Consider the following 19,074-nt stretch of genomic DNA (forward strand, 5'->3'; position numbering starts at 1 on the left):
CTGAAATTAGATCAAAACTTTTAGATGATTGATAATGAGAAACCTTTGTACGAGTTTATATTTGCGCCGTAGTTGCCCAAATCATGTGTTGATTATTACAAAATCGGTCGTCGGGAACGGACGATGTCAACGGTTCCGCTTGGCAGCAAGGGCAAGGAAAAAAACCTTTCGCCCATAAATATCATGTCATAAAATATTTACCGTCTTCCTCACATCATGATTTTTGAAGAAGATGATGATGATGATTCCGTTTTATATGAACAATGATATCATGGTATGGTGGTGAGGACGGGGACATGTCCATCCCTCCAATAATTGAAATGGCGTGAGCGCATCCCTCATGTATGATATGCTGGGGACCGACTCCATCGGGTCCCTAGGGACGCGCGAAGAAGCTGCGCCCTCGGATTCCCGAGATGGACGGCTCTCGTACGCCTGATGTTCGTCCAGACGTCCCCATCCCCTTCGGGGGATCGGTCCACGGCCACCGTCACGCAAACGGGGTACGGTGGTTGGACAGGGACGGGCGTAGGGGTAGGTCGGTCATTCAGCATTTTGGCATGCATCCATGCATGAGTGTGCGACCTGCTTGTAGTTGAGAAATGGACGTAGTGATCGTATCGTTTGTCGTTTTGGGCATCCCGTTTCCTTTTATATGTGTTGTATTGGTGTGCGGAAGAGAGAAGGGAGATGAGGGAAGGCTGTGTTCTGGATTGTTAGCTTCAGAGAGAAAGTTCTAGAGAGAGAGAGTGAGAGAAGAGAGAAGGAAACGATGTACGCAGAACCAGGCTTCCTCCTCCCTTACTTCCACAGCTTCCCCACCGACTACCAGCAAATCGAAGAGATGTGCAGGTTTCATAACCAAACTGCGACGGTACTCTCTCTCTCTTTCTCTCTCTCGCCGTGTCTCTCTCTTTCTACGTTTGATTTTTTCACTGAGTGAGAACGTCAGTTCAGAAATGATATAGTTAAGATGAAATATGATTAATTTAAGAGACAAGGGAAACCGAAGTGTCCAGAATTTAACACAGAATGGAACAAGAATGATTGAGTAAGGGAAGCGGAACCGCCGCCATGACAGCTCTGGGGTCCCTTTCTTCAGTTATTGATATAATTGTGGAATCGAATCGTTCTTTCCCGTGAATGGTTTTTACTTTTTAGTTTCTCTTCTGCCGCTACGTTCTCGCGGCGATTGGACCGCCAGTTAAAACTTCACGCTGCTGATTTTGATATGGGGGAGGGGGGCCGGCTCTCACCGTCGCCGGCAGGGCGGCACCCCACTGACCTCGACGGCCTTCGGTGGGCAGCGGTGTTGCCCCCATCCCCTTTCTCGATTCGGCAACGCAAGCGGCTCCGGCTTTCCCCGTTCCCCTTTCATTAGAGCCCTGCGCTGACATCGTCCTGTACTTCTTCCCGGGGAATTTTTGCGGCATCATTTTTTATCCCCTTTTGATGGCAGTAGCCTTTCGTCGACAGCCGGTGAGAACGGAGATTGATTCACGTGGAGAACCACCGGCCCGTCACATACCGAGAGGCGTGTTGCGCCATCGTTTGTGAGCGTGGAAGGACAAAGAGCGGCCGTGGGAACAGGCGAGGCTTTCTACTAGACGGTGAACCGATGGCCTTTCTCCTTTTTAACCGCGACGGTGACTGATGCGTTCCTGCTATCTCACATGTCGATTCAGCTTTGTTGTCCACACCGGAGGGTTCGCCCTTCCGATCAGCCCTGAAACTGCGGACTCAAAACCCATGAAAAGTGCGGAGAAGTGGGCCGGCGACTCTCGGACGGGGTGCTTCCTTGGGTGGGCTCGGTGCCCACTACCTAGTCCTGCCCCCAGACGGCCAGACCTTACGGCCTTTTTGGTCTTCGCAATTTGGTGATATCGCTTAGATCGGCCATATCTTGAAAAATGTTGAGTTACTTATGAAAGGAAAGACCCTTTCAAGATTGGATTTAATACTTTACCATTGAGTGATCTTACATACATCGCGTTGTTGGTTGTTCAATGCTTTCGTTCTCATTGTGGTAGACTTTGGTAGAAGATAGAGCATCGAGATAAGGTATCAGGATTCACTTTATGCCGTCGCAATTTTGGTTGCAAAACTAAACAATATATGCCAGTAAGAGAACGAATTTCTTCAAAAAGAAGGCAAGATATTTTGTGACTAGACAGAACTCGGAAAAGCTTTCCGCGTTGACGGCGGGTGGAAACTGTTCATCTTTTTCGTATGAAAAGTTGCGTTCTTACCGTGGGGGTGAAGTGTGTGATGGGGCTCCAGTTTTTCTCGCCCTGCCCGACATTTCATGTAATAAAATGTGGATTCTTTCGGAGGAGGTCTTACTGGTTGCATGCACCTTTTGGAAGGTAGTGCCTCTCTTTGTTCGCATCTTCTCGGGGCCTAATTTTCTAGGACAGGAAACTCGAACTTAAAAACCCTCTCATGTCGCTTTCTTTCTTTCTTTCTTTTTTCAAATTTTGTTTAAACTCTAATTATTCTTTAAATTAAGAAAATTTTAAAATAGGCCGCTGTATATATCTTAACCGATACATACACCCTTTGGCGTCTCGGTCGACAAACTGATACTCTGTCGGTACCGATATTGGCAGCTCTACTTTTAGAGAGCAGAGCGTAAAAACTTTTTTGATTGCCGCCTTAAGGAGGGAGTTTACATGCATGGCCTGACTGTCATCGATCCTTTAGGACAAAGGCAGGTCCCAAGTTGAGCTAATTTGATCTTCAGATTAGTGCTTTTGTTTGGGAGAGTGGCATGAACCACGTTTGGTTCTCCTGTTCTTTGATTCCTGAAAAGAGGAAGGTGTACTAGGTGAGGACAAAGATGAAAGATTCCAAGGACCAATTAATGGCGATGACCAGGAAAAAGCATGACAAACCCTGCAAGCATCATGTGGGGACTTAACGTTTCTTTAGAATTTGTTGGGGAGTGAAGAACTGGGACTACTAATCTTTCTCCCCATTATTGAATACTGAGTAATAATGCTCTGCTCCTCCGAGCACAGAGGCCCAACTGGCTCCCTCTGTTCACCCCTTGTTTTACGTGCCTCATCATCTTCTTCTACTCTGTTACCATCTTTTCTCCCATGGTAGTTTTATAGGATTAACCTGGCATCCAGTTTATTTCAGGAAAATAAAAACCAGAAAAACATACATATCTGTACGTGCTTGTCATATCAAAACTCTGCAGGAAACTGAATTTCTTTATCTGTTAGGGTTTTTGCCAAAGAAGCAGACATAAGTTTTGCTGCGGAACTGCCATTATCAAGCCTTGCTCTCCAAGAATAGAAGATCATGTTTTGCCATTTATGTTCGGATTTGATTAGCTTTTAATTAGTAATGGAAAAGAAAGTGGAATCACGGACAAAGAAAGGTAGACATGGAAAAGGGGCCACCAAGACAAAAGAAAAAGGTGGCAGAAAGCTCTAAAGAAAGGGCTGCAATGGTGCTGAGAAAAGCACGTGCCAAACGGCGTCATTTCCCATAATAGTAGGCCATAGAGTGAATGGAATTTTGTTCACTGGGGGCAGTTGCTACATTTTAGGCCATGTAGCTTACTTTTGATTGTGCTTGTTTGGCATTATATAAGAAACAGCAGATGCATTTACAATTCACGTACTGTAGAGTTCTTTGGACAAACAGTTGCCTGTTTTTAATAATTCAACTTCATGATCATATAATAGACATTTGTTTGTATGTGTTAAGAGTCCAAAACATGCTTTCTTTTTCCCTTGTTTATTCAGATTCAGAGTTCCTGTTTAGCGATCACTTTTGTAGTTAAAGTGTGAAAAGCTTGTTCAAAAATAAAAACATGAATACGCCAAATTTTACACTCTTCTTAAATCTACCTGTGTTCTTTACATGTAAACCTAAAGCTGATTCACTTTAAGCAACAGGGACTCTTTATACCCTGGTTAAGATGCAGTCCTAATGACGATAAGTTAAAAGGAGGTTGAGTTCAAGATCTAGAGTTGTAGCGTGCATCTTAGACTGTCTGCCTAATGCACAATTAAAAGAACGGAAAACGAAAATGTTAAAACTGGACAGTAATTATGCTTTTGATCGACCATAAAGTGAGAAAGCATGCATTTAATTACCAACTTTTTTACATCAACCTCAACAATTGTGAGAAAAAAGATGTGTGTATAACTGGCTGTAAGTTTTCCTTCACCTCTGTGACTGGAGGCTTGGTAAAATGTATGTTAGATGCTGTGATACATAAAGAGAGAAATTTGATGGTGTTTATTTCTGCTGTTCAGTAGTGTCAGGCCTCTGGTAAATGAGCTTGTCGTTGTTGGATGATGCATTCAATGAACTTGGTTGTGGAGATAGTAGAAAGTTGTTAATGGTATCGAGTCTCTGAGTTCGAGGCAAAAATACATATTATAAAAATAAAATGAAAGGGACAGAAGAGATGAGGGCATGGCAGATGGCAGCCCCAACTGTTTGGTCCCTTTCCAGCTGCAGTGTAGTTGTAGGATGAAGTAAGAGAAGGCAGTGTGGGTCTTCAGGGGGTTGGCCCAATGACTTAGGGTGTGAGCTGGTAGAGAGCTAGTTTTCATTTGAGTGTTCAATGTATCAACCTCTTGTATTGTAAAAAAGGTAATGATGTGCAACTTAAAGCATAGCATAAAGTAAGCAATGTACCTTTAAGGACAAGGAGTTGGTGGGAGCTTTGGCTCTCTAGGGGTGGTAGGTCTCTTCCACTCCCTTAAAAGATAAAAGACAAGTGGAGGGGCCAGTGTTGATTAGCTGTGCAAAAGTGATAGATTTGCCTGCAGAATACGGTCTCTTGGATCATTCCCATGCACTCATCACCCTCGAAGGTCACTTTGCCAAATATCGTTGCCGTCTTCTTCTTTCTTTTCTTTTTTTGCATGTTTGTTCGCCATTCATGATGCCCACTAAAGCTTTTTTTTTATATGCAAGTTCATCTCTGTGATGCGCTCTCTCTCTCTCTCTCTCTCTCTCTCTCTCTCTCTAAAACTGTGTCTATTCTGGCCCATTTGGTTAACAGTGAGATGAGAAGTTTGCTGGTAGTCAAGTCTAGCACTATTCGTTTTTTTGGCATTTGTTGAATGAAAAATTGAAAATTTACAAGACAGCAGAATAAGTTTGTCACTTCTCTCAACGGTTTGAATGGGTTTGTTATGGGCTTGAACATTTCCATTTTCCACTTGTGCCCAAGTAGGTTCGTAATTTACATTTTATATGTTTATCTCATCGAGTTCGACCAACACTAGACGCTGCAACAGAAAGGTTGAATCCACTATCTGGTTAATCTTCACGTCCTTGAAAATTTAGCCTCTGTCGTTCCCTTTGTCCACATAAAACGAGCATACATTTGTGGGCAATAAAACGCTTCAAAAACTCTGTCCACGTTATAAGAGTAAAACTAAAACACAACCTTTGATGTTTATAACTGCAGAAGTTTTATAGGTTTGAAGAGCTTCCGTGGCCGAGTGTTACACTGTTAAAGAGGTCATTGTAAACAAATACTATGTCTGCTATCAAAGCTGTTCCTAAAAGCTGAATTGCCAAAGCGTCAAAGCGCTGTTAAAAGATAAATCATATATATAATTTTCAAACATCAAACAACACCTTCGAGGAACAAGCTCTAGGAGAGTCCAGAAGATTTCCAAGAGGATTTTCGCCATGGTCGTTTAGGCATCTCTCTCTCTTTCCCGCGGAGATCTCTTACTGAATTTTTGTTGGTGTTGATGATTGTTGTTATTTGTTTAGATTTCCACCATATTCGAGTACGATCTTGGCGATGAAGGGGACCTGTTCAAGGCGCCCGAGCCCATCATAGAGGAGTCGACTCTGCCCCTCGACCCCGTCACCACTGCCGCCATCTCCCTCATCTCCGGCGACCCCGCAGATGACGTCCTTGCTAGCCAGGCCCTGGAGGTCGTCGCCACCCAGCTGGAGCCCATCCATGGCGACGGACCCCTCATGGCCGATGCCTTCTACGAGGTCAAGAAGGACCTTATCGAGAAGTCGGCGATCGACGAGGACTTCCTGGTGATCCCGCAGCCCACGATCCCGGAGACGAAAATCCCGGCGCTCGACGCGGAGGATGACGAGGCGGCCACTAACTTGCAGAAGAGCGTGAGCTCCGGGTGCTTGACCTCCATGGAATGGGTGAACAATGCAGGGCCGATGCGACCGGCTTTTCTCGATTTTCAGCGGCTCAATTTGGAGGATGCGTTTGGAATGAGGAGGGCTTTCAGCGAGGGAGATATTCAGGTGAGAATTTGACATTTTGCTTGAAGTGATAGGTGTTGCAGTTTCCGGCTTCATTTTTTTCTTATTCAGTTCTGAGATTTTTTAGAAGGAAACTGGATTTTTTAGAAGTCAAAGAAAGGGGAGTGAATTGTTTGATGTTTGATGTTTGATGTACGCACTTGTTTTGTAGTTTGTGTTCTTTAGCTTGTCCCTGGCAGAAGCTCACAAATAGAATTTCTTAATACGAGTAGCCGTATTGCCCAGATTTTGGTACTCCAAGATCGTTGGAATCCCATTATTTTTTAGAACATAATTTTGCGTGGATTTGAATTCAGTTTTGTTGTTTTGTCCTCCCAACTTTTGGTGGTATGAACGATGGCCTAGACAACCTAAGAACTTGTCTGAACCGGAAGTTCGGGTTGCCCCAGCGACAAACGTCTTGCTCAGAAATGCTCAATTTCATAACATTCTTAAAAAATGAACTCCAGCTTCTGTTTACACCAATCTCAAAGATTTTGCAACTCAAATCTTTTCTTACAAAACCATTGACAAATTGGTCCCTTTTTCTCTACCCTCTTTGGAGGGATAACTACTGTGCTATTAGGCATTTCGAACAAGAATTTCGTGTGAGAGGGCCAATGAAGTTTGTCTTCATGATTACTCATGTCTGATTAAAGTCAGGCGGAAATCACTCAGCCGTGGTTCCCACTACCAATCAATTTCAGGTTTCAATAGTTGCACATTTTCTGTGTTCTGATCGTTCTTAGATATGGAACCACACTAAACAGTATGAACGCCTTTCCTGTTTAATAGGATTATGGCAGTATGTGCTAGCTAATTCCCCTTTGGTCGTTCGGGAGTTTGTGTGAGGAATCTTTCACTTTTCTTTCAATATAAAAAAATGTTTGTAATGTTATTCTCACATCCCATTAGCATGGTAGCCTGTTACGCATACTGTCTGATGTTAAGAACTGATTAGCATGTCTGCAGATGGTCCTTTTCTTTTTCTTTTAGGCCTTTTACTATCGTTAGCTAAAATTTGACTTCATTCCCAAGAAGATTCTTTAGGGGACTGGTGATCCTCTCCGCTCTTCCGATTGTTTAAATATGACTTTTCCTCTGAAGTTTCCTATGGTTAGGGTCCTACACTATCCAATTGTCACCATGCATGATTTGGTGCATACATCATTTTTACTTGTTCTCCTGTGTTTCCATTTTTTGTTCTGCTATGGGTGTTTACAGATCTTATCCGTTATCTTTGTCATTCAAGTCTTCGATGACAAAGTTATTTTATATAAATCCAAATTTTATTTATATACATCCAAATGCCTATCCTGTTAGATGAGTTCAGTTGCTTGTATGTGCCTTTTATTGGTCACAATTGTCTGGTTTGCAATATAGCTTTTTTTCGTTCTCTTTACATGCATCAACAAGGGCAAAACCTTTTGGAAGAATCCTTTTTTTTTTTTTTGGAAGTATAGTCATGTTTATTTATAACAACAAAATTGTAGTGTGGGCTTCTGATGTTCTGTAGAATATTTGCTTACAGTTACTGCAAATGAAAATAATGCATCATATTTTTAGAAAGCTACAAATTTAGCTACTTCTACCTTAGAAAAAAGAAATGAGAAGGAAAAAGAACTTTTAAATAATATAACTGTTTAAGAGAAAAAATTATGTTCGTACATGCTCTATACTATATTATGTTTATGGATGCAAAAGAGGAATAAGGTTGGACAAGATGGAAAAGAATCACTAACAGAAAGAAGATGAAACAAGTTGGGAAGGGATGAAGGAATCACTGACAAAAAGCTGGAACAAGATTAGGCGGGTGGACCAGTATCACTAACACAGAATAGAACCAATCTTTCATCCACTCATCTTTTTCAAATACTGGAAGTGGAAAATTATGTTGCCATAGCATTTTGATAGTGATACATGTGTTCCTATTTCACAGTGTGCATTCCTTTTTCCTTGAGGTCTTTTCTCATTTCAAGCCTCAAATGATGTGGACAGCAGCACAAAGGGTTTCTTCCTTTTCCTCTTATGGTTAGAGTTGAAGAATTTCGTATATGCTTTCCCACTACCAAATAGTTGACATAATGCTGCTTCCAATAAGCGATGTCACATTAAATGCTATTTAGTGATGGAGCTACTTGAGTACCAAGAAAAGGGCATGGCTCCCATGTGAATCTTGATAACACCACGGGCACAATTTCTTTTTCGCAGTTTCAATTTTCTGTCATTTGTCATCACAAGATTTACAGACTAGATAAATGAAAAAGTTAGCCCAGGTCTAGTTCTGAAGTACTTGGAATGAAAATTGGAACCATTTAAATTTGTGATTCCTGATCAAGATGGTGACTAAGTGACAAACAGTCACAGTATGCTTCCCTAGCCTTGAGGAGTAAACAAGTATACCTCAAGTGGAAGAGATGGAAAGTGCAAAGCTTGCACATGCCCAGAGTGGAAAAACAGAATATCTTTTTCTTGGCATATTTTACTAGTTGGTCCTCATCTCCTGGACATGCACGGTATGTTTGCAGATTTCAAGAGTTTAAGCTTCTTTTCCGAGATTACACACACACACAATGACATGGGTACCTGGAGGTGTGCATGCATCTGTTCAGGTATCAGTTTTATCAAATCACAGTCACATCTTCATCTGCCATGCTGCACTAAAGAAAGTTTCCAAGAAGTTCCTCCATTGCTTTCTTTATTTCAATGCAAGATCAGGGAGACTATGCTACTGGTTTGCATACAGATGCATGTAGAGTAACTTTAGAAGCTTTATCCACTTTATTTTATAAGGAAATTCTTGGTGTTTCATGTTCTAAACAAATCAAAGCAGCCTTTGATTCTGCCATGAAAATAAACCCCTAAAAGGAAGGCTTTTTTTTGTCATATTTGAAGCATTAGATGCACAAGGAAGCTGTTTTTTAGAACTGGCATTAGTGGATACTAAATAAAAATCCATTGGCTTGACACTGCTGCGGAGAAATTTGTGTTCAACGAACATTCTGTTCTAGCTTTGCAATAGCATGTTTACTAAAAGATCTTTAGATGTCTGGCATATTCCACAGGATCTTGGCGATCATTGATTTTGAGTTTTTATGACAGACACTTGGAAATGGTAAGGCAGGGCTTCTTTCTGCACCATGCGAGCGGCCACTGACAATTGGCAATTATACGATCGAGGAACGTAAACAGCGGCTCCATAGGTACAGAAATAAGAAGACAAAGAGGAACTTCAACCGAAAGATCAAGGTAATCTTTTTACGTGTTGGATACATAAATAGTCTGTTTTACCAACACTAATCTAATGTGTGATATATTTTCGCATTTGAAAAGTAGTAAAATTTTATCCGTCCCCATTTTAGCAACCTTCTTGTTCTTCTGCTTTGGCTGGAACAATCACTTTGTAAATGCACACATTTTGATTTGCAAACTTCTTAGGGAACTTATGTTGGTTTCTTTATTGCTCAAAATAAGGTTTTTAGACATCAAATCAACAACTGTCCTTCCCTTCAGTAGCCTTGATAGTCGTCAATAAAGTGTGCTGAAAAGTATGTATGTCTTTCTAGTATGCTTGCAGGAAAGCTCTAGCGGATAGTCAGCCAAGAATTCGAGGACGATTTGCAAAGACAGAGGACTCGGAGTCGTCAAAGGCATCTTCGTCTGCCTCCGGGACCAAGTCTACTTAGAATCATCGCCTATTGCTCTTGTCTACCGCCTTGAACTAGAAGATCTATCTCTAGAATCTTTGTAGCGGTCTCTCGGATGGTTCAGATTCAGTTCATGGATTTGAACCGGTATTGTAAATAAGGTTCTAATAAAGCGGAAGCTGAAATCTGATGAGACCTTCCACTCAAGTTTTCTCTCTCTCTGTCTCTCTCTCTCTGTGTGTGTGTGTGTGTGTGGTGTGAAGGAGAGGCTGAAGCCTCCTTGGGACGTGGACGAGATAAACAGTATACCCTACCCCTAGTTTTTTTTTTTTTCAAATAATCTCACTCTCTCTGTCGCTCTTTCTCTCTTTCTGGCCTTAGTAGTTGTCGTTAATAGACTATTCTGTGCCCTTTTTGCCTCGGTAGTTTTCTAGTTTCGACTTCTCGAACAAAGAAGTTTACAATCTAAAATCTCAACCAAGTATTGCATAACTCAAGATGCACTACTTCCCTTTGATTCTCAGCAATCTTCTGTTTCGTTAATTTTTGGCAATGTTATTGTCTTCTATGCCACCACTTTCATACTCTTTGCGGCACCTTGGAGGGATGGAGAGAAAGGAATGGAGAGAAAACCTTTCTGTTAGGGGTGGGCAGTAAAACCGGGTCCAAATCGGCCCGACGAGCTTGAAAATGTGGCCCGGGCACCCGATGCCTGAAACCCGGGCCCGGGCCCAACCTGGCCCGGCCCGGTGGTAAGGCGCTTCTCCGCCTTGTCCTTTTCCACCACTGCCTTTGTCTTCTCCTTCTTCTTCATTGGCTTCTCCACCACCATCTTTTCTATTGCTGGGTGCTAGGTCGGAAAACGAGAAGTGGGAAATGGAAATATGAAAGAGAGCCTTCAGCAAATTTCCAAGGATCTATGGGGGGCAAGAAGAAGCAGTAGAAAGAAGAACCACATAAAATAGAGGAAAATGAAGGAATCGATAAATGGGAAAGGAGAACGAGCTGATTGCAGAGATTCTAAAATCACCAATGAAAAGGAGAGGACTGCCTCTCCTTCTCTCATAGGCCCACACGGAAAGCCTTCACTCTTCCAAAATCACTCCTTCACCTTCACTGCACAAAAATGACTGCTCGTTCATGGCAGACGAACAGCAAAGAGAGAGAGAGAGAGAGAGAGAGAGAGAGAGAGAGAGAGAGAGAGAGAGATGGTTACTTGTCGTGGAGAGGCAACGGGAGGTTACCTGTGGTGGAGAGGTAGAGATGTAAAAGGTTGGGGGCGACTGGCGTGGTGGCAACTCGAGGGTTGCCTCTTAATAGGCCGGGCTCGGGCTGACCCGGGCCAGTCCATCTGGCTCGGGCCTGGCCCGAGCCTAATTTTCCTCGGCCCGAACCCAGCCCATACAGGGCTAGGTCCCGGGCCCCCACTGGCGGCCCGGCCCGGTGCCCTGCCCTGCTTTCTGTGCTAATTAATATCGAGGGAAAGGAAATGAAAGCTAATAGGTGTGTTTTGGTGAGGATTTTTTTAATATAATTCCAATCCCTCAAAAAAAATAAAGAGATTGGGAGGGAAATGAATGAACATTGTTTTCATTTACTTTCTTCTCTTTTTCCTTTTCCCTTCCCATTCCCTCCCTTTCCTATTCCCTCCATCCATTCCTTTCTCCTCTCTTTCCCCCCATCCAAACCGTCAGGATGGACATGTAAGGACCGAAAAAGGAAATCCCATTTTCCTTCTAAATTAGAAGACAGGGGCCAGGGCCGACTCACCAGCGGACCATAATCCTAAGCTCTTCTCTTTTCCCTTCCCTTTCCTATTCCCTCCATCCATTCCTTTCTCCACTCTTTGACCCCATCCAAACATAGCGTCAGGATGGACATGTCTTTGAAGGACCGAAAAAGGAAATCCCATTTTCCTTCTAAATGAGAAGACGGGCCAAGGCCGACTCACCAGCGGACTCCTTAGCCTTCGTATGCTTTGTATCCCTCATCAAGACCTCGGCATGCCATAGATTCTTCATTCCCAATTTGTTTCAGCTGATGCAGCAAAAGTCATCATTCTTCAGTCATGTTACTAGGATGCGAAGGCATAACAGACGAAGCACGACGGCACTTTAACACTTTGATCACAACGAAGACGGCCGAGCGCAGACACATAGCGTTCCTGGGAAAATCTTGAAAACACGACAATTGAACAAGCAACAGATAAATGTACGGAAGCTGGGAAACATACAGACACAGAAAAGCTAGTTAGCCTCCTCGTGTAGGGCATGCCAAGCAAAGAAAACTAGTCAGACTTTATTACCATCAGAAGGCAGGGAAATCCATGTAAGACGTTTGCCAATCAGGAGAAACTATCCCTTCCCATATATACAAATGGTCCAACTTAGCGTGAAAGGAGAATCCCTCTCCCCCAAGACCCTCTTGGAAATTCAAACAGGGTAGGGAAAACGTCAAGCCCCCACCCCAAATCCAAGTCCCTCAGATGACGTCAAGTGCTTCGGAAAATGAGACATTATGAAAATCAAAACGAGGTAGAGAAACCCAGCGAAACTCCAACCACTTCCCCTCCCCACCTTAAGCAAGCCATTCTCCCATAAACAGTTCTCATCGACAAATGGACTACACAGCAAAAAGGCAAGTATCGTTTTTTTTTTTTTACAACACACCACACATTAACAACCTCCGAGGGAAAAGAAAACTGCAAATTGTAGATTGTGCCTGATTTAGTGAGCTCTACGTGACCAGATCACACGATAAGCCTTTCCCACAGCTGACCGCCTCCCAATTCCGCATGTAGCAAACGTCAACAAGACGTTGAGCATGAAAAAAACCTCGACAATTCATCAGGATTGCCAAAATTCAACCCCTAACGACCTGCCAATCTAAGGCCCTGAATGTTTTTCTAAACCATCGAAGTTTTCACTGGGTTGGCCTGCCGCGGTTATTAGCAACATAGTTGTTGGAAGGAACACGGACGCGTCTCCTGCCTGCTTGGCCATTCAGAGCCCTGACCCTAGCTTTTATTAGTCTCTGCTCCTTCATGTTCGCAAACAACGAGTCCAGTGTCTGAGGCCTCCCCTTTGAAACACTTGACGGCTTCACCACCTGCATACACGCCATGTCACCGCTCGCATTTGGTAAGGAGAGGTCTTAAACCCATACGCAGAGGCTTTACACGCTTTTAATTTACCTTTGCAGGATAAGCAGAAGAGACTTGTCCAACCTTCATCTGGGCAGCTGGCATTTGTCTGCACACAAAGAAACCATCATCACTAGAACAAAGGAGGCAACGTATAATTATTTCCTTTCTGTTCTACCGAGAATGCAGACACTGACCAATCCGACAAGCAAAAGAGAATCCAATTCGGTCACTTACCATAACAAAGAAAATAATCTGAAAACTTACAACTAATGTACAGGAAACAAAAGGGACCATAATCCAGATAGGAGACGCTGAGCGTTGCATCACATTTTAGAGTTGATAGTACGATCAAGAGCAAAGTCTCGTGAAGCAAACCATGATCGCTAGGTCTTGTAACCAGCCTCCTCCAAGTGATTTGTTTTATATATCCACGTAGCAAGGAGAGAATACTTGTACCCAGCTACTCTTAAAACACAGGAAAATAGAAGCCGTATCTTTTTGGCACAGAGATACCAATTACCAGCCAACTGTCAAAATCAAAGTTTCGCAGGCGGGGAGACTCCTGTTTGACAATTGCATCCCGACATCTTTATACCTAACTTAAAGCATGGATAAGAAGAAATAATAGAACAACCCCCTGGTAGATTGACGCAAGATATGTAATTTGTCAGCTCCCTCTTCGGAACTGCAAACTTCTATGCAAGAACATGTTCGGTCCATCATGGTTCCCTGGAAGAAGTTCCATGTGAAGCATCACGATTACCAAGGCCTTCAACATGGTTGACCTCCAAAATTCAACTCATCATGAACGGGATCATGACAGACCGATGTTTAGATGATTTGCTGCTTGGACAAAATCCATGAGGCAACAATTTTGTAAATTTTGCTGTTCTAACCTCCATTTTTCCACAGGACACTTCTAGTAATAAGTCCAGAGAAAACCAATCAGCAGCAGAAAAGCAAGCAATTTGAGCAGAACAAACCAACAAGAGCCATTAAAAACTGAATTCTCCTCCTGTCCACAGGCGTCTACGCAGCGCTCCCAGAACACCCCCAACAATGCCAATCTCCACAGGCTAGAATATCCCTTCACTGGACATAACACCTCGACTTTATCCACCAACAAGGTCAAAATTATAAAATTTTCTTCAAAACAACAAAAGATGCCAGCGGCTACAGGCCAAGTGAGAGGGGAATGCATCAATTATAGCTATCTTCATGTCAAAAGCTCAGAAAGCTTCTTCACACCATCTTGCTAGGAAGAGTGGTCCTTACCAGCTATGGTCAGAAGAGGACGCCATACCAAATTCCTAAGTTTGCACCTTCCCTCAGAAGATTGTGCAGTGCTTCGCTCACATAATAAGTTGAAATAATACTTCATTTGCAACAAAAACATAACAAGGACCATGAGGGAATTGTGCATAGTGGTGCCACCTTATACATTAGGCAAGCTTCCTGCAAACGGTTATAAATTTCATGTGATAGACCACCTGTGCTTGATAACTTTCAATTGTATCCAACTAGTACCCATATCCAGGATCTATCTAGAACCTAGATAGAGAGAGGCATGAAGAAAGGAGGTACTGTTTGACACCTAAGCAGATGCATGTAGACCAGCAGCAGGGTTCCAACTGAAAGGAAGTGCAAACCCATTTTCATGATGAGAAAGAAAAACCAAGGCCCTCTGATTTAGAATATGCCCATAACTTTCACCACTTCCAAATCCCTCATCATTCTATCATGTGTGACACTAGCTGATACCACACGTTGCAAACATATCAACCAACAGATTGACCAACAATTATGCAGAACTTCTTTCACAACAGATGCCTCATGCAAAGGAAGGACGTCATTTATAGATGTGGAAGACCTCAGTTACCTGTGATTAAAGAAGCCAGGACTAGCATCAGGTGAACGAATACCAAAGAGAAGTAAAACCAGGTAGAAGAAGCAAGCCATTCCCATTCTGCTAGCCATGGAAGAAACCAATACCTTGTCCTGCGCCAGTTCGGCACCCTCATTCGCACGGGTTCATTTGCGACTTTTCGAGCAGCTTCTACTGCTAAGGGGAATTGAGTGTCAGCTTTAAAATTAGATCTCCTCTGAGCAAGAACACCCTGTATAGGAGAAGAGGGAGATAGCAAGCATTAGAAAATTTACAGAGATACCCATAAGGAGAACCAACATGGATTAGACTTAAAGTCATGACAGGTCACCTGCCGAAGGGTTGACCTCGAATCAGCAAATCGTTTAAGGTTTGAAGCACGTGTTTGGGAAGTGCCGTTGTTTATGAAACCTCTGTTCTTATTCTGTTACACAAACTCCAAATGAATTAAAACCTGCGATCACTGAGGTAAAGAAACTAAGCACCATAAAAATTCACTTACTGCTATCCTCGCATTCTTTCCCTTTGAAACAGGTTTCTTGGACATCTTAATAATGTCATCTACACCAACAGTCGAGCACAAGCTTCAAGATTTGTTCATGAGCTATCTAATCGAAAATATATATGGCAACCTATCCGGAAAATGAAACAATGCAACTAGAGCAAAATTGACGCAATAATTTCCCCCACGGCCAGAAGAAATTTACCTAGGGTCATATCTATCTTCTTCTCGGTGAGAGCAATAGCTTCGTTTGTCAGTGCTGGTTTGGCTGCCATCTGCAGTGGAATCATAAAGTTCAATCAAATTTTACCGATAGGAATCCAATAATGGAAAATAAAACGCACAGATATAAGAAAATGGCCAATGTAAAACACAAGAATAAATGCATTGGGAAAACCCTTGATAAGCCTCAATGGGATTGCAACAGTTCATGCCCCCTTTATTGACGATTACAACTCTCTTGCTCTGACCCCTCCCCCCAACCCTACCCATTTGAACAAAGTTATTGCTTAAACTACGCCTCAAAAAAGCACAAGCATATAAATTAAATGCGGCAGGTGATGAAAGCCCAAAAAAAAACTCAAAACAGACAGAGAACATTTGAAAAATACGGACTTAGAAGGTAATTAAACGAAAGAAATCTCAAAAAATGCTACCGCAATTACCCAACTAATCATCCATCGTCTAAAAGTCATTCACACAAAAAAAAAAAAAAACACACACACACACACACTTAAAAACGATTATATCATACGACTCCTTCCTTAGACGGCCACCAGCCGAACCCTAAAAATCGAACATTAAAGGCGAGCAGATCTAAAAGGGATTACACGCATTCACATCGACGCCCACAAACGGATGCAACAAAAAGAAAAAAGAAAGCTCCATCACCAGTCTCTATCAAAACTAATTCAAGATACAAACCCTAATCACAAATAAGAACCCATCGAACAACGAAACTCATCCGCAAAACCCAACAAATCGACCACGCAAGCATCAAATGAGGCTCTAGGGAAAAAATATAGAATCGAAAGCCAATTGACTCACCGATCTCCAAAATCTGTATACGCCCAAAGATTCACTCGACAAGAAATGACTATGTCAGATAAAGAAGGACCCTAGGGAAGAAAAACCGCCAAATCCTGTATGAATCTTTCTCCTCACAAGCAGGAGAAGATGGAGGAGGCGGAACAAAATTAGGGTTTCTCAGGGAGGACGAAATCTGAGAGGTAGAGGCGAACAAGGGGAGAGAAGGACGAAATCTGAGAGGTAGAGGGTGGGAAGAAACGGCTTTCCAACAAGCCACCGATGAGGATGACGACGCATAAATTTTGTCCCGTCCTGGTGGCATTTTATAGGGCCACTGGTGAAGCGGGGGCCCTAATTTTAGTCAAATTTTCAGAAACACCCGTATCATTTCTTCATAATTCGGACATGTACCAATGGAAATGCAAATTATCAGTTCAGGAAAGGTTAAATTTGGTTTCTTCTCTCTTGAACCGTTACTTAAGATTATTTTTATGTTATCAAAACATACAAAAAAATTGGTGTAGTGTGAGTTTGTTTGATTAACATTGGTGAGGTTATATGTTAAGGTTAAGAGGAAAGAGAGTGAAACTTCTCCCTCTATCTAGTATTAGATATTACGTAATGGTTGACCTACTTTCAATAAAATTAGGACCATCGATTAGTCTGGGCATCTAGCCGGACAACCATTGGCTACTCGGTATTCGGCTTGACTTGGGTTTGGGCCCGGACCCAGAAAAAAAGGCACCATGGAGTCGAGCTTAGACCGGCCCATGCCTGACTTTGGTCGGATCCTGTTAGGCGAGGCTGCCCAGCCCTAAGTGTCATGGGTCAACCCTATTCGTCAATAGGGAAAGCCCACATGAAGCTCTCCCACTCATTGGGGCCCATTTGAATAAATGGAATTTGGTTTAGTTCAAATTTAGTGGAAAGTTTCAATTACAAACAAATACAGCAATTAAGTATAAGTAGTTTTGGAGCTATTATGGAATTTTAGTACTGATTCCAAGTTCTATGAAATCAAACAAATGTGAAAATGAAATGTGTATAAAAATTCCTCCAAAAAGATACATGATAATAAATGTTTGGAAGCTTTAAGTCATATATGATTGGTTCAGATATCTGATTGAAACCATTTTGAAAAAATCATATATGAAAAAAAAAAAATATTTGATTAAGAAATCGGATTAACATCCAATCAGATGCCGATTGGGATCGGACTTGGCCTTAAATATATCCAATGCTCTTACATTTTCAAAATTGGTGCTCTTACATTTTCAAAATCGGTCAGTTTTGGTTCAAAATTCAGATATGAATATAAAAATTAGATTGTGATCATCCTTGGATTGTGAAATCTGGTTTCAGATTCGAATTCTGATATAACTTTTTTTATTTATATTGAAATCAAAACTATGTAAATATCCGAAAAAGTAGATACAATTAAGGCCAAGAACGGCAACAATGCCGCGGAACACGCATAGCACAAGAATGCTGGGAAAGTATGGAACGACATCAAACAGGCGATTAGGTATGGGATTTTTCTTATTGAATCTAGGGATGTCTGATTTTGATGGACATCCAAATCTGATAACGCATAAAATCTTGGATGCTTTTTGAACTTGAGTATATTTTTGTCATTGTCATGTAATTCTAACCTTTGGTTTTACCTTGTCAAAAACTAACATAAAGTTAGTTTTAACAAAATGACAGATGCATGCAAAGCTACTTCTAAAAAAAATAAGAAAACAGGAAGAACCTAGTTGTCTATGGCTAATAAGATATAGTTGTATTCAGTACAATTAGATTTGAATAATTTGTTAGGGGCCTTTTGATGGTCCTAAAAGTTTTGAACAAATTTTTTAAATGTTTTTTTTTAAATGTACAGTAAAAACAATATTTTACGAAAAAAAATGGAGCGTGCAGCTCCATCCACTTTCGTGGAAAAGTATATATGTGATGAATCTGAAAAGGTATTTCTAAATGTTTTCTTTTAGAGGAGGTAAGGGTGTGATATAAGTAAAACGTACATCAAATTAATGCACCACTAACAAAATTTAGGTATAAAGAAATCTGTCACACAGATTGATGAAAAAAAAATAGAATGCAGTGTTTTTTGAACTTACTCTCATCCCGCAAACAACACCCTGCAAAACTAACGTAGTGCTTTTGTCACCAAGCATGGGAAAAAAGCAATTTGAAAAATGATACAACACAAAATCCCATATGTAATTCCTGCACAGGTTCCTTCTTAAGTTTTTCTCTCGGCAAGATTCAGTTGGATCTTGCAAAACTTTTCAAGTTCGAAGATTGGGTTCTTGTTTGGAAGACTGCAACCAACCAGACTTGCGTTTACATAAACAGTGATGGATAATAGATATCAGGATGATTATAGTTGGGGCAATTAAGATTTTTCAAATTAATATCCAATTTGACTTCAAAAATGAAGCTTAGCTTTGTTATCTATAAGATGAGAGATTGCTCACTAGACCGCAAGCAAGGCTTTCATCTCAATTTGGCCTGACCAAACCAATGGTACATAACATTTGCCCAATCAAATTAGGCATTGTTTAAAAACATGTGAAGGCAATTGAAGCTAAGTTAAGCAAAA

The 19,074-nt window shown here is 41.8% G+C and overlaps 2 protein-coding genes across 2 annotated transcripts; one reads left to right on the forward strand and one right to left on the reverse strand.

Annotated features, from left to right (window-relative positions):
- Positions 1 to 666: 666 nt before the first annotated feature.
- On the forward strand, positions 667 to 10,115 carry LOC116266779 (uncharacterized). The gene is made up of 4 exons (XM_031648134.2): positions 667 to 874; positions 5,758 to 6,264; positions 9,364 to 9,510; positions 9,828 to 10,115. Exons 1-4 carry the CDS (start codon positions 773 to 775, stop codon positions 9,945 to 9,947), a joined length of 876 nt encoding a protein of 291 aa, XP_031503994.1. The 5' UTR covers positions 667 to 772; the 3' UTR covers positions 9,948 to 10,115.
- Positions 10,116 to 12,172: 2,057 nt separating this feature from the next.
- Positions 12,173 to 16,760, reverse strand: LOC116266899 (uncharacterized). Its single transcript, XM_031648358.2, has 7 exons — positions 16,488 to 16,760; positions 15,646 to 15,715; positions 15,441 to 15,499; positions 15,270 to 15,362; positions 15,046 to 15,170; positions 13,102 to 13,159; positions 12,173 to 13,016 (listed from the first exon to the last, which is right to left on the reverse strand). Exons 2-7 carry the CDS (start codon positions 15,713 to 15,715, stop codon positions 12,831 to 12,833), a joined length of 591 nt encoding a protein of 196 aa, XP_031504218.1. The 5' UTR covers positions 16,488 to 16,760; the 3' UTR covers positions 12,173 to 12,830.
- Positions 16,761 to 19,074: the final 2,314 nt, after the last annotated feature.

The sequence above is a fragment of the Nymphaea colorata genome, chromosome 13 (assembly GCF_008831285.2).
Source record: "Nymphaea colorata isolate Beijing-Zhang1983 chromosome 13, ASM883128v2, whole genome shotgun sequence".
In the NCBI taxonomy this organism is placed as follows: Eukaryota; Viridiplantae; Streptophyta; class Magnoliopsida; order Nymphaeales; family Nymphaeaceae; genus Nymphaea; species Nymphaea colorata.

Excerpts from the sequence above, each read along its gene's own strand:
- LOC116266779 (XM_031648134.2), top strand. The coding sequence starts at position 773 with ATGTACGCAGAACCAGGCTTCCTCCTCCCTTACTTCCACAGCTTCCCC. Across the intron at positions 875-5,757 it reads TTCATAACCAAACTGCGACG|ATTTCCACCATATTCGAGTA; the intron begins GTACTCTCTCTC and ends TTATTTGTTTAG. Across the intron at positions 9,511-9,827 it reads ACTTCAACCGAAAGATCAAG|TATGCTTGCAGGAAAGCTCT; the intron begins GTAATCTTTTTA and ends ATGTCTTTCTAG.
- LOC116266899 (XM_031648358.2), bottom strand. The coding sequence starts at position 15,715 with ATGGCAGCCAAACCAGCACTGACAAACGAAGCTATTGCTCTCACCGAG. Across the intron at positions 15,171-15,269 it reads CGAGGTCAACCCTTCGGCAG|GGTGTTCTTGCTCAGAGGAG; the intron begins GTGACCTGTCAT and ends TCTCCTATACAG. Across the intron at positions 13,017-13,101 it reads CTTCTGCTTATCCTGCAAAG|GTGGTGAAGCCGTCAAGTGT; the intron begins GTAAATTAAAAG and ends GCGTGTATGCAG.